The 21819-nt window shown below is 39.9% G+C and overlaps 1 protein-coding gene across 4 annotated transcripts; it reads right to left on the bottom strand.

Annotated features, from left to right (window-relative positions):
• Positions 1-10669: 10669 nt before the first annotated feature.
• Positions 10670-19065, bottom strand: snrpa (small nuclear ribonucleoprotein polypeptide A). Of its 4 annotated transcripts, none has more exons than XM_061878211.1 (7): positions 18978-19065; positions 18471-18543; positions 13945-14117; positions 13716-13868; positions 13483-13629; positions 11136-11224; positions 10670-11066 (listed from the first exon to the last, which is right to left on the bottom strand). In XM_061878211.1, exons 2-7 carry the CDS (start codon positions 18541-18543, stop codon positions 10907-10909), a joined length of 795 nt encoding a protein of 264 aa, XP_061734195.1. In that variant the 5' UTR covers positions 18978-19065; the 3' UTR covers positions 10670-10906. The 4 variants fall into 4 exon arrangements, with proteins under 4 accessions (XP_061734195.1, XP_061734196.1, XP_061734197.1 ...); XM_061878212.1 differs by having other exon boundaries at positions 18970-19041; XM_061878213.1 differs by having other exon boundaries at positions 18966-19017.
• Between the last annotated feature and the right edge of the window lie 2754 nt (positions 19066-21819).

The raw sequence follows: 21819 nt of genomic DNA, 5'->3' as shown, positions 1-21819 counted from the left end.
AAAAACATGACTTGGGAAAATAGACCGGATCCAGTCACAGGCTTTAAGGTTATGTTGTGGAGCTACTACATCAACCCTAGTGCCAGTATTACAAGTAAAAATGAACGAAAAACCTTTGGACAAGAGGAGAGATCAACTCTCAGCAGTTTATCGGGCAACTTTAAAAGGATCCAAGCAAGGATATCCGACTTGTCCAGTGCTACCAATCTGCCAAGAAAAAGAGAAAACAAAAAAGAATAGTTTTGGGTGGATTATAGGAGACATATGTAATAAAGTTAAAATTGACAATATTAAAGTTAGTCCTACAGTACCAATGCCTGCAATACCACCGTGGATGTTTGATAACCCAAAAGAAAACATGCAATTACTAAAGAATAGAAATTTAAATAGTTACCGGATAGAAAAATGGATTGAGATATGATATATACGGATGCATCAAAAACTATATAAAAAAAAATAAAGGTAAGAGCTGTAGCAGTTATCCCACAAGGAAACATAGTATTAAATAAAATAATCAGTGATAAACTATCTGTTTTTACGGGGGAATTGGTAGCAATTTATATGGCAGTTAACTGGATAGAGGAAAACAAAGCAAGGAAAGTAGTTGTGTGCTCGCAGTCCAACAGTGCATTGATGAGCATAAAAAACATAGCATCAGAAACAAGACAAGATTTAGTTTATGAAATAGTTCAGGCAATCTATAGAATAAATAAAGCGGGAGGTGTGGTAACATTTCTTTGGGTTCCTTGGAAGATATTGTAGGATGGAATTCACAACCCATAGGATATAAAGCATTATACACGTATTTAAAAAACATTGGGTTAAATAAAAGAATATAGAGTAGGGATCCATCTTGATCCACACTCCATTTCAACCAGAAGGTTGCTTGGTGGAAACAACCGCCCACCTCCGGAATCAGTCCCCGCCCATTCCCCTTAGGCGCGAAATTCATTTGAGCGAAAGACATTGGAATGAGAGGAGCTCTTTAAAGCTCCTGAGAATCTTAAAAAGCTTACAGAAAACGAGAAAAACTTACAGCGGGTGCCTGTCGGACATTCACCGTCGTTTTCGATGATTTCCCCTCGGAGCAAGGATTCGATGTCTGGAGTCTTTGGCGCAATCAAGCCTTCTCCTCTGCCTGGAACGGCCGTTGACGGACCCGCCAGCTTTAAGGGAGACCAGTGAGCAAGAGATGTAAACGGAAAATCTGTAAGTAAATATATGTATATATGTATCGTATACCGCATGTTTTTTTTCTTGTAAAATGAGAATCATTTGACTCACCAGACTGCGATTGTGTTAAAACGATCGCGTTAGGATCTTACGGCAAATCCTCTATGAAACTAAATAATGAATACACATAATATTAAATAATTTGAAGGTTTAAACACACCTCGAAAATCATCTTCCAACTTTGTAAGACCGTTTAAGCAAAGTTCATCGTCTTTCACTTCGTCGTCATCGGCTGTTAAAAAAAAAAGGTATTACATCGTCGTACAAGTGCAATGCTTTTAACGTTTAAATGCTTAAATGGAGTTAAACCAATGTCTAATAACATGGTAAAGCAGAGGTAATGGTGTGTGTGTGTGTGTGTGTGTGTGTGTGTGTGTGCGTGTGTGTGTGTGTGTGTGTGTGTGCGTGCGTGTGTGTGTGTGTGTGCGTGCGTGTCCTGTTGATTCAAACGGTCATAAACATTTAAACTGTCAGATGGGAAGTCAGTAAAAACTGAACCCTCCTTTTGTCCCCCAAACTGACCTGTTGATTCAAACGACCGTAAAGACCAGTTGCTACGTGACACTGTGTTCTGCGATAGTTTTTTCCATCTGTTTAAATATGTTTTCGTGAGGTACGGAAGTTGTTTCAGTGCGTACGAATGTGTGTGTGTGTGTGTGTGTGTGTGTGTGTGTGTGTGTGTGTGTGTGTGTGTGTGTGTGTGTGTGTGCGTACGAATGTGTGTGTGTGTGTGTGTGTGTGTGTGTGTGTGTGTGTGTGTGTGTGTGTGTGTGTGTGTGTGTGTGTGAAGTGTGTGTGTGTGTGCGTGTGTGTGCGTGTGTGCGTGTCCACCAAAAACTTCCCAATCCACGGTAGATAACGATGAAAATATCGAGAAAGGGCTTCCGTCTCTTCTTTCTTTTAGCTGAAAACTGAATACGATTTAGAAACACTCGACTTTTTTGCGGAGCGTCAATGTAAGTTTTATTATTTTTATAAATCGAAACAGGCGTTTCACTAATCATGACCGAATCGAACAAAGTCTTTACGCTAACGTATAAAGCTCCAAATAATGACTAAGCCTTACACCGCCCTTTTGTACCCCTCCTCTGCGTGTGTGTGTGTGTGTGTGTGTGTGTGTGTGTGTGTGTGTGTGTGTGTGTGTGTGTGTGTGTGTGTGTGTGTGTGTGTGTGTGTGTGTGTGTGTGTGTGAAGTGCGTGCGTGTCCACATCTCCACACGTAACATTCCCAGCCATCAATACATCGAAATCTGGAAGTTGTTTCAAACGATCGTAAACATTTAAACTATCAAATATATGGTCACATGCTGCTCAGATGACATTGCTTTCTTAAAAAAACTGAACCCTCCTCTGTTCCCTGTCAGGTCTTAACTCCACCCTCTTCCTGGTTTAACCACTCCCACCGCAGGTCTTAACTCTGCCCTCTTTCTGTTTAAAACTCCACCCTCTTCCTGGTTTAACCACTCCCACCGCAGGTCTTAACTCCACCCTCTTCCGGGTAAGCCACACCCACTTGACCTTGACATTTGAACCTGACCTTTAACCTTGACCTTTAACCTTGACCCCTCATAAATCATTAACCTTTGAACTTGAGGGGTCATAAATCATTGACCTTTGACCTTGAGGGTCATAAATCATTGATTTATGGGGGGTCATAAATCACTTTTGACTAAAGGTAGGGACTTAAATTCTCTGATCTGGTTTGGTGGCTGCAGGATTAGCTCTCTGCTTTCTGCAGATGATGTGGTCCTGATGGCTTTATCTGGCCAGGATCTTCAGCTCTCACTGGATCGGTTCGCAGCAGAGTGTGAAGCGACTGGGATGAGAATCAGCACCTCCAAGTCCGAGGACATGGTTCTTGCCTGGAAAAGGGTGGAGTGCCATCTCCGGATTGGGGAGGAGACACTGCCCCAAGTGAAGGAGTTCAAGTACCTCGGAATCTTGTTCATGAGTGAGGGAAGAGTGGATGGTGAGATCGACAGGCGGATCAGTGCGGCATCTTCAGTAATGCGGACGTTTTATCAATCCGTTGTGGTGAAGAAGGAGCTGAGCCGGAGGGCAAAGCTCTCAATTTGGGAAGACTATGTCTCCCGGCTGGCCTGGGAACTCTTCTTGATCCCCCGGCAAGAGCTGGACGAAGTGGCTGTGGAGAGGTAAGTCTGGGCTTCCCTGCTTAAGCTGCTGCCCCCACGACCCGACCTCGGATAAGCGGCAGAAGATGGATGGATGGATGAAACTTGACCACAATAGGTAATAACTATAGCAACAACCTTTAAGCATAAGCGTTGTGTGATAACATACATAATTATTCTAACACATTAATTCTGTCACCACACAGTGTCGACAAACAAGCAGCCATGAACTTTAACCAAGGTTTATACCTGTTTTGTTTCCAAATAATGCTAAAAATAACCACAATATAGTAATAATTTTACCGTAATTGCTATGGTTCTATCGTTTGAGGAAACCTTTTGCCTTGAATCGCATGCTTGCACATACTCGTCAGTCGCAATTTTTCACAGGTAGCACATTTTCTCAGAACATTAGACTTCTCCCTTCGCTATGAAGCTTATTTTGCATATTACAGAGAAGAAGCATCCTCTACAGTAGACATTTGATTTTGATCTGTTTATTTTGTCAGAGTGACAAGGAACGTTCAACTGATTTTGAAGCACCTTCTGCAAAATAAGATGGTCAAACATCATCTATGACCACACACAAATAAATGCTTGGAACTGAACTGGCGGGCCACCGGTTGAATAGAACAGATGATGAAAAAGAGAGGACCTAAAATGGAACCCTGAGGAACACCACGAGTATAACTAAAAAGTTGTACAAATGACTACTGACTGCATCTTAAGTAAACAAGCTACAGCAACACCTCAAATGGCATTATGGGAGAAAAAAAATATTTGTAACTGCCAAAAAGGAGAGGACTTAAAGAGGTGCTTTGAGGAACACCTCAGCTATGATTTGCAAATATTTCTGCATTAGTTTTTTATGTCAAGATGGGCATGGGATATATATATATATATATATATATATATATATATATATATATATATATATATATATATATATATGTATCCATACATTTTCTTCAGCTAGTCCCTATTGGGGTCGCTGGAGCCTCTCAGCTGCTTTCGGGCGGAAGACGGTGTACACCCTGGACAAGTCGCCACCTCGTCCCAGGGCCAACACAGATAGACAGACAACATTCACATACATATATACACATATATATGCATATTATATATATACACATATATATGCATATTATATATATATATATATATATATATATATATATATATATATATTGCACTCAGCATCAAGGGATTGGAAAATAATTTCCCATCGGGCCACCCCTTCTGCTCACATCCCCTCACCTCCCTGGGGGTGGAACAAGGGGATGGGTGAAGTGCAGAGGTTAAATTAACCACACCGCGCGCATGTGTGTGTGACTATCAGTGGTACTTTCACTTTATACATATGTACACAGACATTTGTGACAGCACTTAAGTATTTATAGGAATTTGCAATGAGGTGGCGACTTGTCCAGACTGTTACCCGCCTTCTGCCCATATGCAGCTGGATGGGCCCCAGCACCCCCCCCCCCCCCCCCCTAAATGTCCCAGACTATTGTTTATACTGCAAGTATGGTACTTATTACACATAAACTGTTTCATTTTACCATGCATCTTGGTTGTAGTTTTCTTTCTCCAATTTAAAGGCATTGAAATCCCCATGTAAAATCACTAATGCCAAACAGTAGCATGTGTATGCCAAAACAAATGTAAAAAATTAGCCTCATGCTAGCACATTTTTAAAAAGTGTATCCTTACTTTTACATTTGAGTGCTTTCTTCCAGGCGTACTTGCTTTGTTGTCCATGCTGAGTGTTGCTTGAGTATTTCCTTGCCAAGTGTTTGAGTCTGTAGCCAGACAAAACATGGCACCATTAAGAGTTTACATGAATCACAACCTAGTAATACCAATGAAATTTGGCTGGTGTCTGTAAAAGTACCAAATTCGGTGTTTCAGTATCTTAACACTACAATTAAGTGCCAAGACAGTTGTGTCTTGCCTACAGTCAAGCACGACGGTGGTAGAATCATGGTCTGGGGCTGCATCAGTGCTGTCAGCACAGGAGGACTTGTGGTTCAGTGAGATGTATTAATTCTGACATTGTTAGGCACTTTTCCAACATGATAGGGAGCCCTAAACATCTCCAAAATTAAAAGTGGCTTGCAGAGAAAATGAATGTAAAGATGGAGGGGCTAAGCATGACTCAAGACCTGTTCTGGCAACTGCTGATCCGTCTCATGATTATAGCGATGAGGTCAGTGAATTCAAATGCAGAAAAAAAAAAGTCCTATTTTCCTCATTTTTCTAGCGAGCCGTCCTTACAATGTACCTTCTTTATTGGACCACACGTTGGTGGTCTTGTTGCTCAACAACTTCCCTGACAACCGCTGGTGTTTCCTCAGGCCCCGAGCTCGCCAGTGACCCCCAGAACAAAGGGCCCTTGAGGAGCCGAGGTTCTTTATTTGCATGAAGGAGCCGTGACCTCGGTGGCATGAGATATTCAAAACCAAAGCATCCGGAATCACTGTACACACAAGGATGTAACGATTTGAAAATGTCATATCACGGTTGTCGTTAATACCGAGTAATTGTTGACCGTGCTCAAAAAGTGCACATATACACACTAAAATCTTATGCTTCACTGATAGTGTTTTAGTCTTAGTATTTTATCTGTTTTAATTGCTAAACTTTTATTGTTGAAAATATTGGCTTTTACAGTAGCACTTTAACAAACAATAACATATTATTTCCAGGCATTGTGTCCTACTCTATTCAGTGGTCCTTAAACGCACCATAAACACAGCTGTGTCTTTTTTCCTCTGAGTAAAGAACGATGGAGAGCACAGCTTGTGGGTTCAATGTGCACAATTAAATATCTTAGTTGCTCTGACAGCAAAGAGTTTAGATTCAGATGTCTTCTTGTTTTTTAATGGGGAAAAAAATTAATGTCTCTTGTTTTCATGTTAGTATTTAAACTAGCGAGCTGGCGCCAGTTGGTCTGTGAGTGAATCATAGTGCAGTTATCAACCTCTGTTTTTCTATAATTTTTATTTGAAACGATAATACAAACTGTCGGGAGTTTTATCCGAGGTTATCATTATTACCATTTATCGTTAAATCCTTCACAGAGCATAGACATGGCCTGATCGGCTTCATGGGATTCCATGCATCTGAGCAGTATTCTTGGATAAGAGTCAAAATGTACGGTGATGATATATTCCAATAATTAAAAAAATGAGCAGATGCCTCAACAGGCTGGAGGAGGTGGGTGTGAAAAGGATATACCAACCAACAATATCAAGCCCCCACAACAACCAATAGTAAATTCAATAAAAAATTATAAATAAATAAAAAAAAGGCTTCGCTACACATCTTAAAACAAAGCCTAACGCTACTATGCATCAGTCAGACGTGGTAGCAGTAAGCTTATTTTTCCTCCGGGAATAGGGTATCCTGTCATGTTGCTGTTCAAATGACTATGCTATGCAAGGTAATCTAAGTTATGTTTACGTATAGTTTCCTTGTGTGTAAAATGTAGCATCGGCACATATTATATTCAACCAGAGTTACACAGTAGTTTGCTGTATATAAAAAATGAATCAACTGCACAATATTGCTTCTTATAGCATTGCACAGGTACAAACACATGGCATTAGCTTTAGAGCTACATACAGTGCATCTGAAAGTATCCACAGTACTTCACTTAATCTAAATTTTATTGATACAGCCTTATTCTCAAATTAAATAAATTTATGTTTTTCCTAAAATTCTGCAGACAATACCTCATGTGTGCCAAGTTTTTTATTTTGCCAACTTATTGTTTTTAAAAAAGAAAAGTCAAGTGTAGGGACTGTGCGTGTTCACAGCATTTAATCAATATTTTGTTGATGCACCTTTGGCAGCAAAAACAGCTCAAGTATGTTTCAATACGATGCCACAAGCTGGGTGCACTTATCTTTAGGCAGTTTTGTCCATTCCTCTTTGCAACACCTTTCAAGCTACAACAAGAAATGTTGATTTTGATATAGGATGTCTCTGTACATTGCTGCATTTATCTTTCCCTCTATCCTAGCTAATCTCCCAGGTCCTGCCACTGAAACACCCCCCCACACCATGATGCTGCCACCACCATGCATCACTGCAGGGATGGTATTGGCCTGGTGATGAGTGGTCCCTGGTTTCCTCCAAACATTTCTGGCATTCATGCCAAAGAGTTCAATCTTTGTCTCATCAGACCAGATAATTATATTTCTCACGGTCTGAGAAGCTTTTTACCCAGAAATAGCTTCCGTCTGGCCACCATACCATACGGGCCTGATTGGCAGATTGCTGCAGAGAAGGTTGTCCTTCAGGAAGATTCTCTTCCCTCCACAGAGGAATGCCATAGCTCTGACAGAGTGACCATCAGGTTCTTGGTGACCTCCCTGACTAGACTAAGATGAATGCAGCAATGTACAGAGACATCCTGGATGAAAACCAACACTTTTCATCCAACCCGATGGTGCTTGAGGGGTGCTGCAAAGAGGAATGAGGCAAACTGCCCAAAGATAGGTGTGCCATCGTATTCAAAGCCTCAAGGATGTAATTTCTGCAACAACAAAATATTGAGCAAAGACTATGAATACTTATGTACATGTGATTTATTTGTATTTTTTTAAGTATCTCAATTTTAAGAAATTTGCAAAGTTACACATCCATCCTCTACCGCTTGTCATTGTCGGGGTCGGAGAAGGTGCCGGAGCCGGAGCCTATCCTAGCTGCACTCAGGCAGGGTACATCCTGGACAAGTCACCACCTCATCTCAGGGCCAACACAAAAACAAGAAATTCCCATTGTCATTATAGGGCAGACGTGTCACACTTAAGGCCTGGAACATTATTTTATCTGGCCCGCTAACACCTGGAGATTATGTTTCAATAACGTACTTCATATTTTCTCACTAAATGTAATTGATTTTCTTCATTTTGACAGAAAAAATATCTACTGTTTGAAATTGCATGCCTTTTAAACTTGAATAGTATCCATTATTGCAACAAATATTACACTATATTATCATACTTTCTTGTTTTTGTATAAATAATAAAGAAAAATACTTAACATTAGAGCAATCTACCTATTAAGAAAAATGACAATACATTTTACGTTCTTTATAGCATATTACTGTAAATTGAAAAAACTTAGAATTATGTTGACTGAGCTGCCAGTTTTTGACTGTACATCTAGGGTTGTTGTTTTTAACGATGTATTTCTGTACATTTGTTTTTAACGGTAGAAAAACTGGCAGCTAAGTTGCTTGAATTAAAAAAAAGGAACTTGTACTGTTTTTCCACAAACAATATAATGTTGAAAAAAAACAATGTCAATTTATAAGTAAAATTCTGGCAACTAAGTTGCCAGCTTTTTCTGTAACCCCCACCCAAAAAAAGTGGTACTGTGGTGTTTCCATTGATGTAAAATGCTGTAAAAAAAAATTATTTATTGAAAAAACACAATTTTACACTAACATATTGTAAATGTTGAGTTATTGTAGGATGTTGTTGGATTTCAGACACCTATTTACATTGTTGAAAAATAATATCGGACCTTTAATTTACATTGGCCTAATGTCAAAGTGCGGTGAATTTAACAGGTAACTCTTGTGCAAGCATGATTTTTCTTCCACCACTTGCACCAGCATCTTCCAAGATGTTGAGGAAAAAAAGACCGACACAATTGTATCACGAAGGAAGCAGACTGACAAGCGATACAGTCTGGCTGGGTACAAAATCTATAGGAAGATCTCTCTCTCTTTTTATTTCACTGAGGATTGACGTAAACATCTCCCACATACAAAACAACAGATAAGTTGCCTTTTCAGTCCCTGCAACTGGAAGAATACTGTTGTCTAGCTGGAAGGCACTAGGCATGGTGCCAGGAGCATGCAACACACACACGCACACGCACACGAGCACGCACACGAGCACGCACACGAGCACGCACAGCGCCCTGGTGGCTAAGGTCAGTGATTTCTCAAGGCAAAATAAGGGAGTGTGGAAAGGCTTGGGAAAGTGCTGGAATAATGTGCATTTTGCCCAAACACTGTAGTCCGACCTAAAGACAATAACGTAATTTAAGTCCACAACAGGGGGTGCCCCGTGTGTACAATGAACAAAGTGAGTGCAAATTAAGATTTTCAGGCCAAATTCACACATTCCACAACACCGCACTCATGAATACACTGAAGTCTTTGCGGCACATAATTACTCTGCAAAGCTACTGTGCGATATGAAGGTTGGAGAGGGCCCTTTGGTGATGGGGCGCACAACAGGAATTGGGCCTTTACTAATTGGTGAACTACTGTGAACCCAAGTGGTTGTTAAACTTAATTTTAAGGTCTGTCGTTTATGTGGGGAGATCCAACAAAAGATGTTTTGGTGCACTAATGTAGTAGCTGGTCATGTATGGTTTAGACCAGGGGTGCACACTTTTTCTGCAGGCCAGCTTCTTTTCAATTGACCAAGACGAGAGGATCTACCTCATTCATATATATCATTTATATTGATTTATTTATGAAAGGGAGGTTTTTGTTAACAAGTTAAAATGTGTTTAATGATAATACAAGCATGTTTAACATTCCTTTCTTTAATGCAGACAAGAAAATAAGTCGGTATGATTGTGATGACTTGCATTGATTGGAATCAGACTGTGGTGATGATAAACTCCACTTTTTCAAATGGAGAAAAAAAAAGTCCTCCTTTGTGTCCAATGCAACATGAAAGTGGTTGCTGTTTGTCTAGCTTCCATACTCCTTTTTATACACTTCACAAGAAATACATTGGCAGCAAACTCACTAGCTTGCTGGCTTGTGCACGCTATCTTTCTAAGACTCTTATATTTGTTAGCGCAAGCAGGATGAAGCAGCGTTTTTATTGTGAAAATAAGGTTCGGCGTGAGAGTGTTGAAATAAAATGTTTCTTGCCTTCCTGTCGGTCATTTTTTCTTAATCATGATCTGGCAGCAGCCAGCGTCAGCTCACAAGACCCTCGGGTGCCGTGAATGTCAATCAAGTGACGTCTTGGTGAAGATTGAGGATTGCCAATTTTTAGGTTATTTTTTAAAATTCCTCACCCTCCACCATCGACCGCTAGCTTGCGTTCGACGTAATGGGCACCCCTGGTATGGACTCTAAAATGTACCCATTCATTAAATAATTCACTTGAGTCAAAGGGTGGGCATGAACATATTTTGGTCTGAGCTGCATATACTCACCTTCCCTGGCAGACTGGCACCTTTTTGGAATATGGTCCAATGGCGCCACCTGCTGAGCTTAACAATCCTCAAATATGAACAAACTTGTCATGGGCGGCATATCATCTCTGATAACGTTTTTATTTGAACACAAACAGCTCCAGGTACGATGTCTGAGGGACCAGACGCTGGGTGCAATGCTTTAATATGAACACAGCTAAACTGGTGAACTTAAAAAATAACAGTAGTAATAATAATAATCCTAGAAAAAAAGAGAACAACTTTGTATATATATAAAAAATGTCACTAAGTCTCAGACCTGTGTGAGAGCGGCGAAGAGGCAGGTTTCCTCCCACCTGTTATTTCTTGGCAAAGGAGATCTTCATAGCATTGCTTTGTGTGATCTTAAAGCCCTGAAGTGAGTCGCGTGCGGCACCTGCCTGGACTTCATTGTCAAATTCCACAAAAGCGATGTCGTGGCGACCAGGAACCAGACGCACTTCCTTGAATCCTGGAAATCTGGACAAATGACACAGTTAGTGTTTGTACGATGGTTACAAACATATACTAGGAGGAGTTTGTACTGACTGGTTGAAGAGCATGGACAGCATGAGTTCGTTGGTCTCCTCGGGCAAGTTGGTCAGGAAGAGGATGTGATTGGGAGGATTTTCCGAAACCTGAAGCACAAATGTATGGTCACCTACTCAGTGGCCTAATGGTTAGAGTGTCCGCCCTGAGATGGGTAGGTTGGGAGTTCAAACCCTGGCCGAGTCATACCAAAGACTATAAAAATGGGAGACATTACCTCCCTGCTTGGCACTCAGCATCAAGGGTTAGAATTGGGGGTTAAATCACCATAAATGATTCCCGGGCGCGGCACCACTGCTGCCCACTGCTCCCCTCACCTCCCAGGGGGTGAACAAGGGGATGGGTCATATGCAGAGGTCAAATTTCACCTCACCTAGTGTGTGTGTGTGACAATCATTGGTACTTTAACTTTAACTTAAAACGTAAAAAAAAAAGAAAAAGCTGGCACTCAATGATCAACAGGATAAATGTCAGCTTGTTCTTCGAGCCGGCATTAAGTAAGGGCTAAGAAGTACCGTATTTTTCAGACTATAAGTCGCAGTATTTTTCATAGTTTGGCCGGGGTTGCGACATATACTCCGGAGCGACATGTGTGTGAAATTATTAACACATTACTGTAAAATATCAAATAATATTAATCTCATTCGTGGAAGAGACGAAAAAATGTCAGCAATTGTCACATAAACGTCAACCAATAAGAATTGGGCGGGGGAGGGTCATGGCAGAAGTGCATTGTGGGTCATGGAATGCTACCTGCTATATGCTACTGCCGTTGCTATTAAAATGGATCATTTCATCGTTGGCGGAAATTTACAAAAACTGAGAAGGGCTGAACAAAAATGGCACCGAAAAGGAAGTCATGTAGTGCAGATTACAAGCTGGATGTAGTGAAATATGCAGCAGAAAAGGACAATAGGAAGCGGCGCATACCTTTGGAGTTGGCAGAGTTGTTTAGAAGAGACATCGAGGAAGAAGATTTCATGGGATTTATGGATTAGGAGTGACAGATTGTTTGGTAAAGGTATAGCATGTTCTATATGTTATAGTTATTTGAATGACTCTTACCAAAATATGTTAGGTTAACATACCTAACACCTTCTCAGTTGGTTATTTATGCCTCATATAACGTACACTTATTCAGCCTGTTGTTCACTATTCTTTATTTATTTTAAATTGCCTTTCAAATGTCTATTCTTGGTGTTGGATTTTATCAAATAAATTTCCCCCAAACATGCAACCTATACTCCAATGCGACCTATATATGTTTTTTTCCTTCTTTACTATGCATTTTCGGCCGGTGCGATTTATACTCCGGACCGACTTATAATCTGCAAAATATGGTAATCGTGAAAAATATAGAACGCTTTAAAGCAAATTTGTTCTGTTAAACCACTCATGGCAACATAGGCTAGCCAACGGTCTTGTTGTTATATTTGTTTCTTTGAAAAATTTCACTGTGAGGAAGTGGCAAACAGCCCCTTTAGGTTACTTACTTGCTATAAAAGTATTTAGTTCTATAATCTATTGCCAAAGTATTGGATTGGGAGTCAAAATTAGATTGGATCAGAAGTTGAAAAATGTTGATCGGGAAATCCCTAGTATTGATGATACACCACACTTTGGAAAACTCAAACCGGTGCTTATTTACTGGATAAGCATGCTAGCATGCTAACTGTTAGCTAGCTTAAACGGTAACATGAATAGTGGAGACATGAACATATTTTCCCGTTAGAAAACGACATAACACAACTTAAACTTGTATACACTCAATGATGTCTGAGCAACTAAGCTATTTAAATGTGCACATTGACCCTGTGAGATTAAAACAGGTAATCCATCTACACTCCAAAGCATATGACACGGTGGTGTCTACAACAAGAAGTGACACCACCGCTTGTTTTTCGTTATAGGAATTTAAGAGGACGTTAAAACTTTTACAAAGTAAAACAGAAGCATATATAAATATTAAAACACACAAATTACAATGTTATGGCTCTCAAAAAGCTAGAGCAATATTCAATGTTTAATCTGCCATGGTAAGCATATTACGTGTCTATTTTATTGCTGCGATAATATATATATATATATATATATATATATATATATATATATATATATATATTTTTAAACTTAGTTAAAACATTTTATTGGGTGTATATAAGCGCATTCAACATAAATGCGACAATTTTGGTCACAACAACCGTGATATAAATATGTTCATAACGTTACATCCCTGTCTAAGTCACAAAGGTAACCAATTGAAACAAATTGGCAGATTTGTAACTTTCGTTTTAAAAAACAGAGCAGACATCCTAAGAGAAAAATATGCTCTTAATGACAACAATACCTGTTGGTGCATCTGGCCAGGCATCATCTGACCAGGAGCCATGGAACCTGGGGGCATCCCTGGGGGTGGCATCATGCCCGGTGGAGGCATGTAGGGTGGCTGTCCTGGCATGTGCATCATACGGGCCTGGTTCATTTGAGGCATTCCCTAAAAAAAGTAATGGCGGCTCATAATTGAGTAGAAACCTGGTACGCTCAAATATGAGTCAATATACATGAACGTGTTCCACTTACAGGAACGCCTCCAGCCGCGTTGGCAGCAGCCTTCTTGTTACCACTCGACTCGGGTTTAGGAGGCCTCTTCCTCTCCTTTTTGCGATCCCGCTCCACAAAGGTCCCTTTCATTTTGGCAATGATATCTGAATCCTGATTGGAATACTGGATGCGCTGTAGGGTGAGTTGAAAAATTGACAACATATTCACAGGCGGTACAAGACATGCCAAAGTCTAGTGACGAACATACCATAGGTTTATCGTAGAAAGGGAATCCCTGCATGGAACGCAGAGCATTGGAGGCACTGGTAACCTCTTTGAAGATCACAAAAGCCTGACCCTTCATTTTAAAGGTCCGTGCCACCAGGATATCCAAAATTTGCCCAAATTGTGAGAAGATGGCATACAAGGACTTCTTGAGTTCTGTAAATAAAAACATGTATACATTAGAATAACATTTGACCTCACAATCAAAGGATTTGGTCATAATATAGAGCAGTAATTGTCTAGACAAATAAAGACAACTCGGTTTCAGACAGACAATCTCCTAAATGATTGGTCAAAAGTCTGTCACGTGACTACATGGCAGCATGTTGTGCCACAAAGCCACACTGAACATTCTTGTTAGACTTTTATTTTTAAGACTGTCTTGCTGCGTAAACATGCCCTGTTCTGTGGCATGGGATTGGTCCACTTGACAAAAATGCAGGAAACATTTGCATCACATCAAAGAAAATTATGGAAAATACTGTCAAGGTTTGCCAGGAAGGCTTGATAGAGTGCCAATATCTTGGAAATACATCCTGCACACGTGGGAAATGTGGTATATCTCACTCAGTAACAGTAGATTATTAAACCTTGCTTCAGAATTGCAACTTTTCTGCATGTGTTACCAATATTCCAAACTAATCAATATTGGAGTAAAAAGCAGCATTAGTTAAATATTCAAGTATGAGGACCACGATATCTGGAAGTCATGCAGGCTCGCCGCAGCAAAACCTATGAAGCATATTAAAAAAAAAAAAAAAAGTAAAAACACAGACAATGTAATTAATTTGTAATCAGTGCAGTGATTACAAACAATACAGTTGACATACCATAATTGTTGGTCCAAAGCGAATGAGGATTTGGGGAAAATTAGGGTAATTATGTTTTTTCTTCGTTCTGTGTACTTTTTTACGTTTATTGTGCTGTTCAGGGGCGTGTTAGACAGCTGAACACTGCATGAAGGCATACAGCAGCGTGCATCAAATACGACCGCAAAATGTCCCCACAAATTGTATACCTATGGAGGATCTCATTCTTTGTTTTTAAAGCTGTACATGGACTGGCACCTCATTATATCTCGGACCTCATCCAAATATACAATCCTTCGCGCGCTCTGAAGTCCGAGAGCCACCTCAAGCTCGTGGTGCCCAAGACCAGACTTAAAACCAGGGGAGACAGGGCCTTCTCTGTGGTCGGCCCTAAGCTCTGGAACACTGCCCCTCCATATTCAAACTGCTCCCACAGTGGAGTGTTTTAAGTCTCGTCTTAAGACCCATTTTTATTCTCTGGCTTTTAACACTACGTGAGTTGTGCGGTCCTCTGTTGCCCTCTGTGTTTTAAAATTTTGATTTCTATTTACTGTTTTAATTGATTTTACCCTTAAAATCGTTTTTAATCATATTTATTTTATATGTACTTTTTTTATTCATTCATTTGTGGAGCTCAGGATAGTATTTGAATGTTGTTTTTAATATTGTTGTGCTGCACATTGGAAAAATGTTGTTTAAATGTGTATATAAATAAAGTGGATTGGATTGAACGACCGTTGGCAACTGGACTGCTCGGTTTGCCTTGAAAAACGATTCGCCGCTCATCCGAGTAGGCTTCACATCACCAACATGGACGAGGTGCCGCTCACGTTCAACATCCCGATGAAGCACATCGTGGAGAAGAAGGGGACCAGCGCGGTAGCGATACGCACAACGAGGCACGAGAAGTCGGCTTTTACTGTTGTGCTAGTTTGCCATGCTAACGGACAGAAACTGCCACCTACGGTGATTTTCAAGGGGAAGACGCTGCCGAAAGAAGTTTCCACCTGGAGTAATTGTTGATCTGTGACTCAATGCGCGCGCATCTCACAGCCGCTGTGAAAAACCAAGTGCAGCAAGTGATCTCGGAGCTTGCCATCATTCCAGGAGCCATGACGAAGGAACTTTAACCGCCAGACATGGTTGGAAACAGGACGTTCAAAGCGAAGTTGCGAGCGTCATGGGAGCGATGGATGATAGATGGCGAACATTTACAGACAGGAGCAGCACTGATCATGGTCTGTCCACCACAGCAGACAATGGCCTGCAACACCGCAGAGGCTACCAGAGTGTACATGTTTCTTTTACTTTTTATTCAAAGCTGTGTGTAGAAATGCCTGGTTGCATCAGCTCAGCTCTTTTAATGTCTTTATTGTCCTTTGTGTCCTTTGACATTACCCTCTTAAAAACAAGTAAGAGGAATGTGTGCTATGGCTATGAGTTGCTTTTCTCTTTGGGCTCAGTCTGGACCCTGTCTCCAGGGGCCCAGGTTTAGACCAATTTTTTAAAAATGTTCTCACTCCCCCCATTGTTTACCTGTCTCTCAACTATTTTGTAAGGGTAGCCGGAAGTTGCCAGAACTGTATGCGATCCTGTTCTGTCCCCCTGTAATGTTTGATCCTGTTCTGTCTCCCTGATGCCCCCTCCCCTCCCTGGCTGACCTGTACAGCTCCTGCTGTCTCAGGAAAGAACAGAGCATCCTGAAAGACCCATTCTACCCCGGGCTCTGCCACCTAGAACTGCTACCCTCGGGCAGACGCTATAGGGTGCTAAAAGCTGGCACAAATAGACTAAAAAACAGCTTTTACCCAAGAGCCTTAGTAGCATTAAACAGGCACTGAGTGAGCACAATGTGTCCATCATGTTCTCATGTCTCTTTATTTTTTCGGACTATAATGTGCAATAATGTTATATGTATATATACATTCATATGTATGCATATATGCATGTGTTTGGCTATCTATACATATATATATAGATACATCTCTTATTTCTATCTTTTTTTATTATTTATATTACCAAATTGTATATGCACCTTAGGGGATCTGCTCCAATTTTGTTGTTCTTTGAACCTGTTCACTGACAATAATGAAAATAAAACTGTATTCTATTCGGTAATTTTTGTCTGATCTTGAATGGGATTGTGCTGAAAATTTTGATTTCCCCTTAGGGATTAATAAATTATTTCTGATTCTGATGTATTATGTGAGTCCCAAAGTCACCGGCCTTGGCGTCAATGTAGACAGCGATTTTAAACTTGACAAACAAGTCAATGGCGTTTTAAAATCGTGTTTTTATCACCTTCGTCTTATAGTAAAGGTTAAACCGTTTTTATCTTTTAACCTTTTTGAACAAGTCGTGCATGCTTTTATTTCAAGTGGCCTGGACTACTGCAATGCACTTTATGCTGGCATTAGCCAAAAAGCTCTCCCCCGGTTGCAGTTAGTCCAGAACGCGGCAGCAGGACTTTTAATAGGGGCCAGGAAACGCCAGCATAAAACCCCAATTCTTCAGAATTTGCACTGGCTTCCTGTTCATTTTAGAATTGATTTTAAAACATTACTGTTTTTTAATCTTTACATGGACTGGCACCTCAATATATCTCGGACCTCATCCAAATTTACATTCCTACGTGCGCTGAGGTCCGAGAGCCAGTTCCAGCTCGTGGTGCCCAAGACCAGACTTAAGACCAGGGGAGACAGGACCTTCTCTGTGGTCGGCCCTAAGCTCTGGAACACACTGCCCCTCCATGTTCAAACTGCTTCTTAAGACCCACTTTTATTCTTTGGCTTTTAACACTACGTGAGTTGTGTGGTCCTCTGTTGTCCTCTGTGTTTTTTATACACTTTGATTTCTATTTTACGGTTTTAATTGATTTTACCCTTTAAAATTGTTTATAATTATATTTATTTTTGTATTGTTTTTATATTTAATTATTTATTTTTGTTTTTATTCAGTCATTGGTGAAGCATAATATTGTTTTGTTTTTTTATATTGTTTTTAACATGGCTGTGCAGCACTTTGGAAACGTTCTTATTATTTAAATGTGCTATATAAATAAAGTGGATTGGATTGGAATATGTATATATATATATATATGGGCTTCACGGTGGCAGAGGGGTTAGTGCGTCTGCCTCACAATACGAAGGTCCTGAGTAGTCCTGGGTTCAAATCCAGACTCGGGATCTTTCTGTGTGGAGTTTGCATGTTCTCCCCGTGAATGCGTGGGTTCCCTCCGGGTACTCCGGCTTCCTCCCACTTCCAAAGACATGCACCTGGGGATAGGTTGATTGGCAACACTAAATTGGCCCTAGTGTGTGAATGTGAGTGTGAATGTTGTCTGTCTATCTGTGTTGGCCCTGCGATGAGGTGGCGACTTGTCCAGGGTGTACCCCGCCTTTCGCCCGATTATAGCTGAGATAGGCACCAGCGCCCCCCGCGACCCCGAAAGGGAATAAGCGGTAGAAAATGGATGGATGGATGGATATATATATATATATATATATATATATATATATATATATATATATATATATATGGCATTCTATTTTAGTTTCCACCCCCTAGCGCTGTTTTGTACTGTTTTTGTACGTATGTGTGTTTATTATTTCTCAGTTGTTCGTAAATGTTGCAATTTATAAGAACAGGTTTAAAAATAGCAAAAGTAAAACTTTTTAAAATGTGAAAAGGCGGCACTCACCATCTTTCTTGATTTTCTCGTTCAAGTTGTTGATGTAGATTGTGTGTTTGAGTCGAGCCTCCGTCGCAGCCATCTAAGAATTCCAAACAAAACAATAATAGACTTACATAAAGACAAAACAAAATAATACACTTACATAAATACAAAATAAGACTTACATCAACACAAAGCCCAAAAAATGACGTCGTCTGGATAAAAAGCTAACCACTAGCATTAGCATTAGCATTAGCATTAGCATTAGCATTAGCATTAGCATTAGCATTAGCATTAGCATTAGCATTAGCATTAGCATTAGCATTAGCATTAGCAGCCGCCATTCATTTAAACGGCGTGGAGTCCATCGAGCTCACTACGACCACGCTGGACTTTACAAGTCCGTCTATCTTCGAATGCCATGAAACGTTCGAGTAAATAAATTAAAATAGCGCGCAACAGTCTTCCAAACGAACATATTGGTTTACGTGAGAAGTGAGACTTGAAGCAGCATTTATTTACTTACTTACTTACCTTCGACGCGCGACAGTCCACAGAGAAAACCTTCAAGTCTCGCGATATTAGACAAGGGAAACGAGACGCATTTCTTGTTCTTTTTCTCATTGGTGGTTGCAAACAAGGTGTGACAGCACTATGCTACCACCCAGTGTCCGGTTTGTATATTGCTCTCATTCGTATTACCTCACTCCCCCAACAACACTAAATCAGATTTCTTGGGGTCACCTTAGATCAGGGGGGTCCAAAGTGCGGACCGTGGGCCATTTGGGGCCCGCTGCTAATTTTTTCGTGGCCCGCCACACATTCTGGAAATACTACTGCAAAAATTAAAATGAAAATAAAAGAAACACAAAAAAAAGTAGAACGAGGTCAAATCTAACAGGGAAAAGTTGCAATGTTGACACAAAGCTGCCACAAAGGCTGTTTTTTTTGTCGTTGTTTTTCTTTATTTAATCGTAATGATTTGTGCAGTCCTTTGAGACATTTGTGATTTGGGGCTATATAAATAAACATTGATTGATTGATTGATTATTTTGCTCTTATTGCCAATGCTGAAAAAAAAAGTAAAAAAAAAAATTATAATGAATTATTGAGCTATTTAAGGCTCCAATTACTTCAATATTTCACTTCATAATGTTTGATGTGGACAATATTATGTGCATATACTGTGTGGTTGCCATATAAAAAAAGAGCATAAAACCAACAAAATAATAGTTCAAATGTAAAACCGACAAATATATCTGAAGTTGTTCTCGTAACTTAAGTGTTGAAAGAAAAACAAATAATAATAAAAATGTATCATTTTATGAGTGGGGGACCTTTTGGATCCCAAATATATTTAGTGGGGTTTTATTTATTTTTTCACTGTGATTACTCAGAAATAATAATACATTTAAATCAATGGTGTCCTGCATTATTGATCTTTTCAGGACTCCAATCAGATCAAATATTGCTTTCTGAATGTTTTGGGCAATGGGGGAAATACTGCATATTTCAGTTTTACTATGAAAAAAACAAAGTTGTCTTTGACTGTAAAGGCATAAAACCTTTTTTTTTTTTAACTTTTTTTCAACCTGAAGTTGATATAGAGATTTACTGTAAGCGTTACATAAAAAATGAAAATAATAATTTGACTTATTTTTAACATGTTAATGACGGAAACCCTCTATGGTCCCTGGGAGTCCTAAAGGGAAGACAAAAAAGAATCCATATATTTTGTTATGGTTTGAAAATGAAAAATATCAAAACGGCGTCCGCATGCTTTAATTTTTCCGTGTGCGGCCCTCAGTGGAAAAAGTTTGGACACCCCTGTCTTAGATGAAAAGTTGACATGGAAAGCTTATATATTGCATGTGAAAAATAAGTTTATTTATTTTGAACAAGGTTAAATACAGTTTCCCCTATAACACAATGAGAATGTTATATTGTTGAATTATTCTACCTTATTTCCATTACTGTGCAGAAATATGAATAAACATCACAGCAACATAATGCCTTTATTTATTTCATAGAAAAGAGTAATTCATATCTTTTTACAGTAGAAAATGGAGACCACACAAATCCACTCTTCATTAGGTCAGGATTACTAAAACTAAAAGACATTGTAGAATTGAATACCCTATTAATGATGTTCAAAGCTAGTAATAAAGTTCTTCCGAAGGACTAACAAAAATTATTTGTGTTCATGTCTGAAGATGAGAACCACAGAATATGACTTTAAACATCCAAGAGTGTGAACACATTTGAAACAGATGTGCTTTTGATTGATTGATTGAGACTTTTATGAGTAGATTGCACAGTACAGTACATATTCCGTACAATTGACCACTAAATGGTAACACCCCAATAAGTTTTTCAACTTGTTTAAGTCGGGGTCTACGTTAATCAATTCATTATAAACATTTTTGTTCAGCAGGAGTCATAAAAACAAGTTTTGGAGCATTTTTTCCTATTTTCATTTCTGAAACAAAAGTTGGATATTTAATTACACTTTTTTTTATTCATGAGACTAAATAGGACTTCTACTGAACAAAGATGTTACTGTTGTGCTAAAGACATGCTAAAGGAGAAGGAAATGCTAAATTAATGCTTCCGGTTCAATTTGTCATCACACAGAAAACCATGATTTTTTGCAAAAATGTTTGCGTTTAATCTGGAAAAAAATCAAATCCATCCATCCATTTCCTACCGCTTGTCCCATTCAGGGTCGCGAGGGGTCGCTGGAGGCCATCTTAGCTGCATTCGAGCGGAAGGCCGCGTACACCCTGGACAAGTCGCCACCTCATCACATTCACACACTAGGGCCAATTTAGTGTTACCAATCAACCTATCCCCAGGTGTATGTCTTTGGAGGTGGGAGGGGCCTATCCCCAGGTGCATGTCTTTGGAGGTGGGAAGGGCCTATCCCCAGGTGTATGTCTTTGGAGGTGGGAGGGGCCTATCCCCAGGTGTATGTCTTTGGAGGTGGGAGGAAGCCGGAGTACCCGGAGGGAACCCACGCAGTCACGGGGAGAACATGCAAACTCCACACAGAAAGATCGCGACCCTGGGATTAAACTCAGGACAACTCAGGACCTCCGTATTGTGAGGCACATATACTAACCCCAGTCAAAATTTATGGCAATATATTAATGAAAGCCATCCCTTTTTTGTTTATTTTAACATCTGCCGTTTGAAAGAAAAATCTAAAAACGGGCCTAATTGTGTAACCTATTTTTATGGACTGCCCGTGTTGTTTTTGTACTTATCCTGTTATTGTGTCGAAATGAGGACGGTGCTTGTTCTTGTTATAAGCTGATATACAGTACATGCCTTGAGCTCTTATTTTGAAGGCGCTAAGAGCGGAAGTGGTGACGAG

The sequence above is a fragment of the Nerophis ophidion genome, linkage group LG18 (genome assembly GCF_033978795.1).
Source record: "Nerophis ophidion isolate RoL-2023_Sa linkage group LG18, RoL_Noph_v1.0, whole genome shotgun sequence".
Taxonomy (NCBI): domain Eukaryota; kingdom Metazoa; phylum Chordata; class Actinopteri; order Syngnathiformes; family Syngnathidae; genus Nerophis; species Nerophis ophidion.
This window is presented reverse-complemented; position numbering and strand designations above follow the sequence as displayed.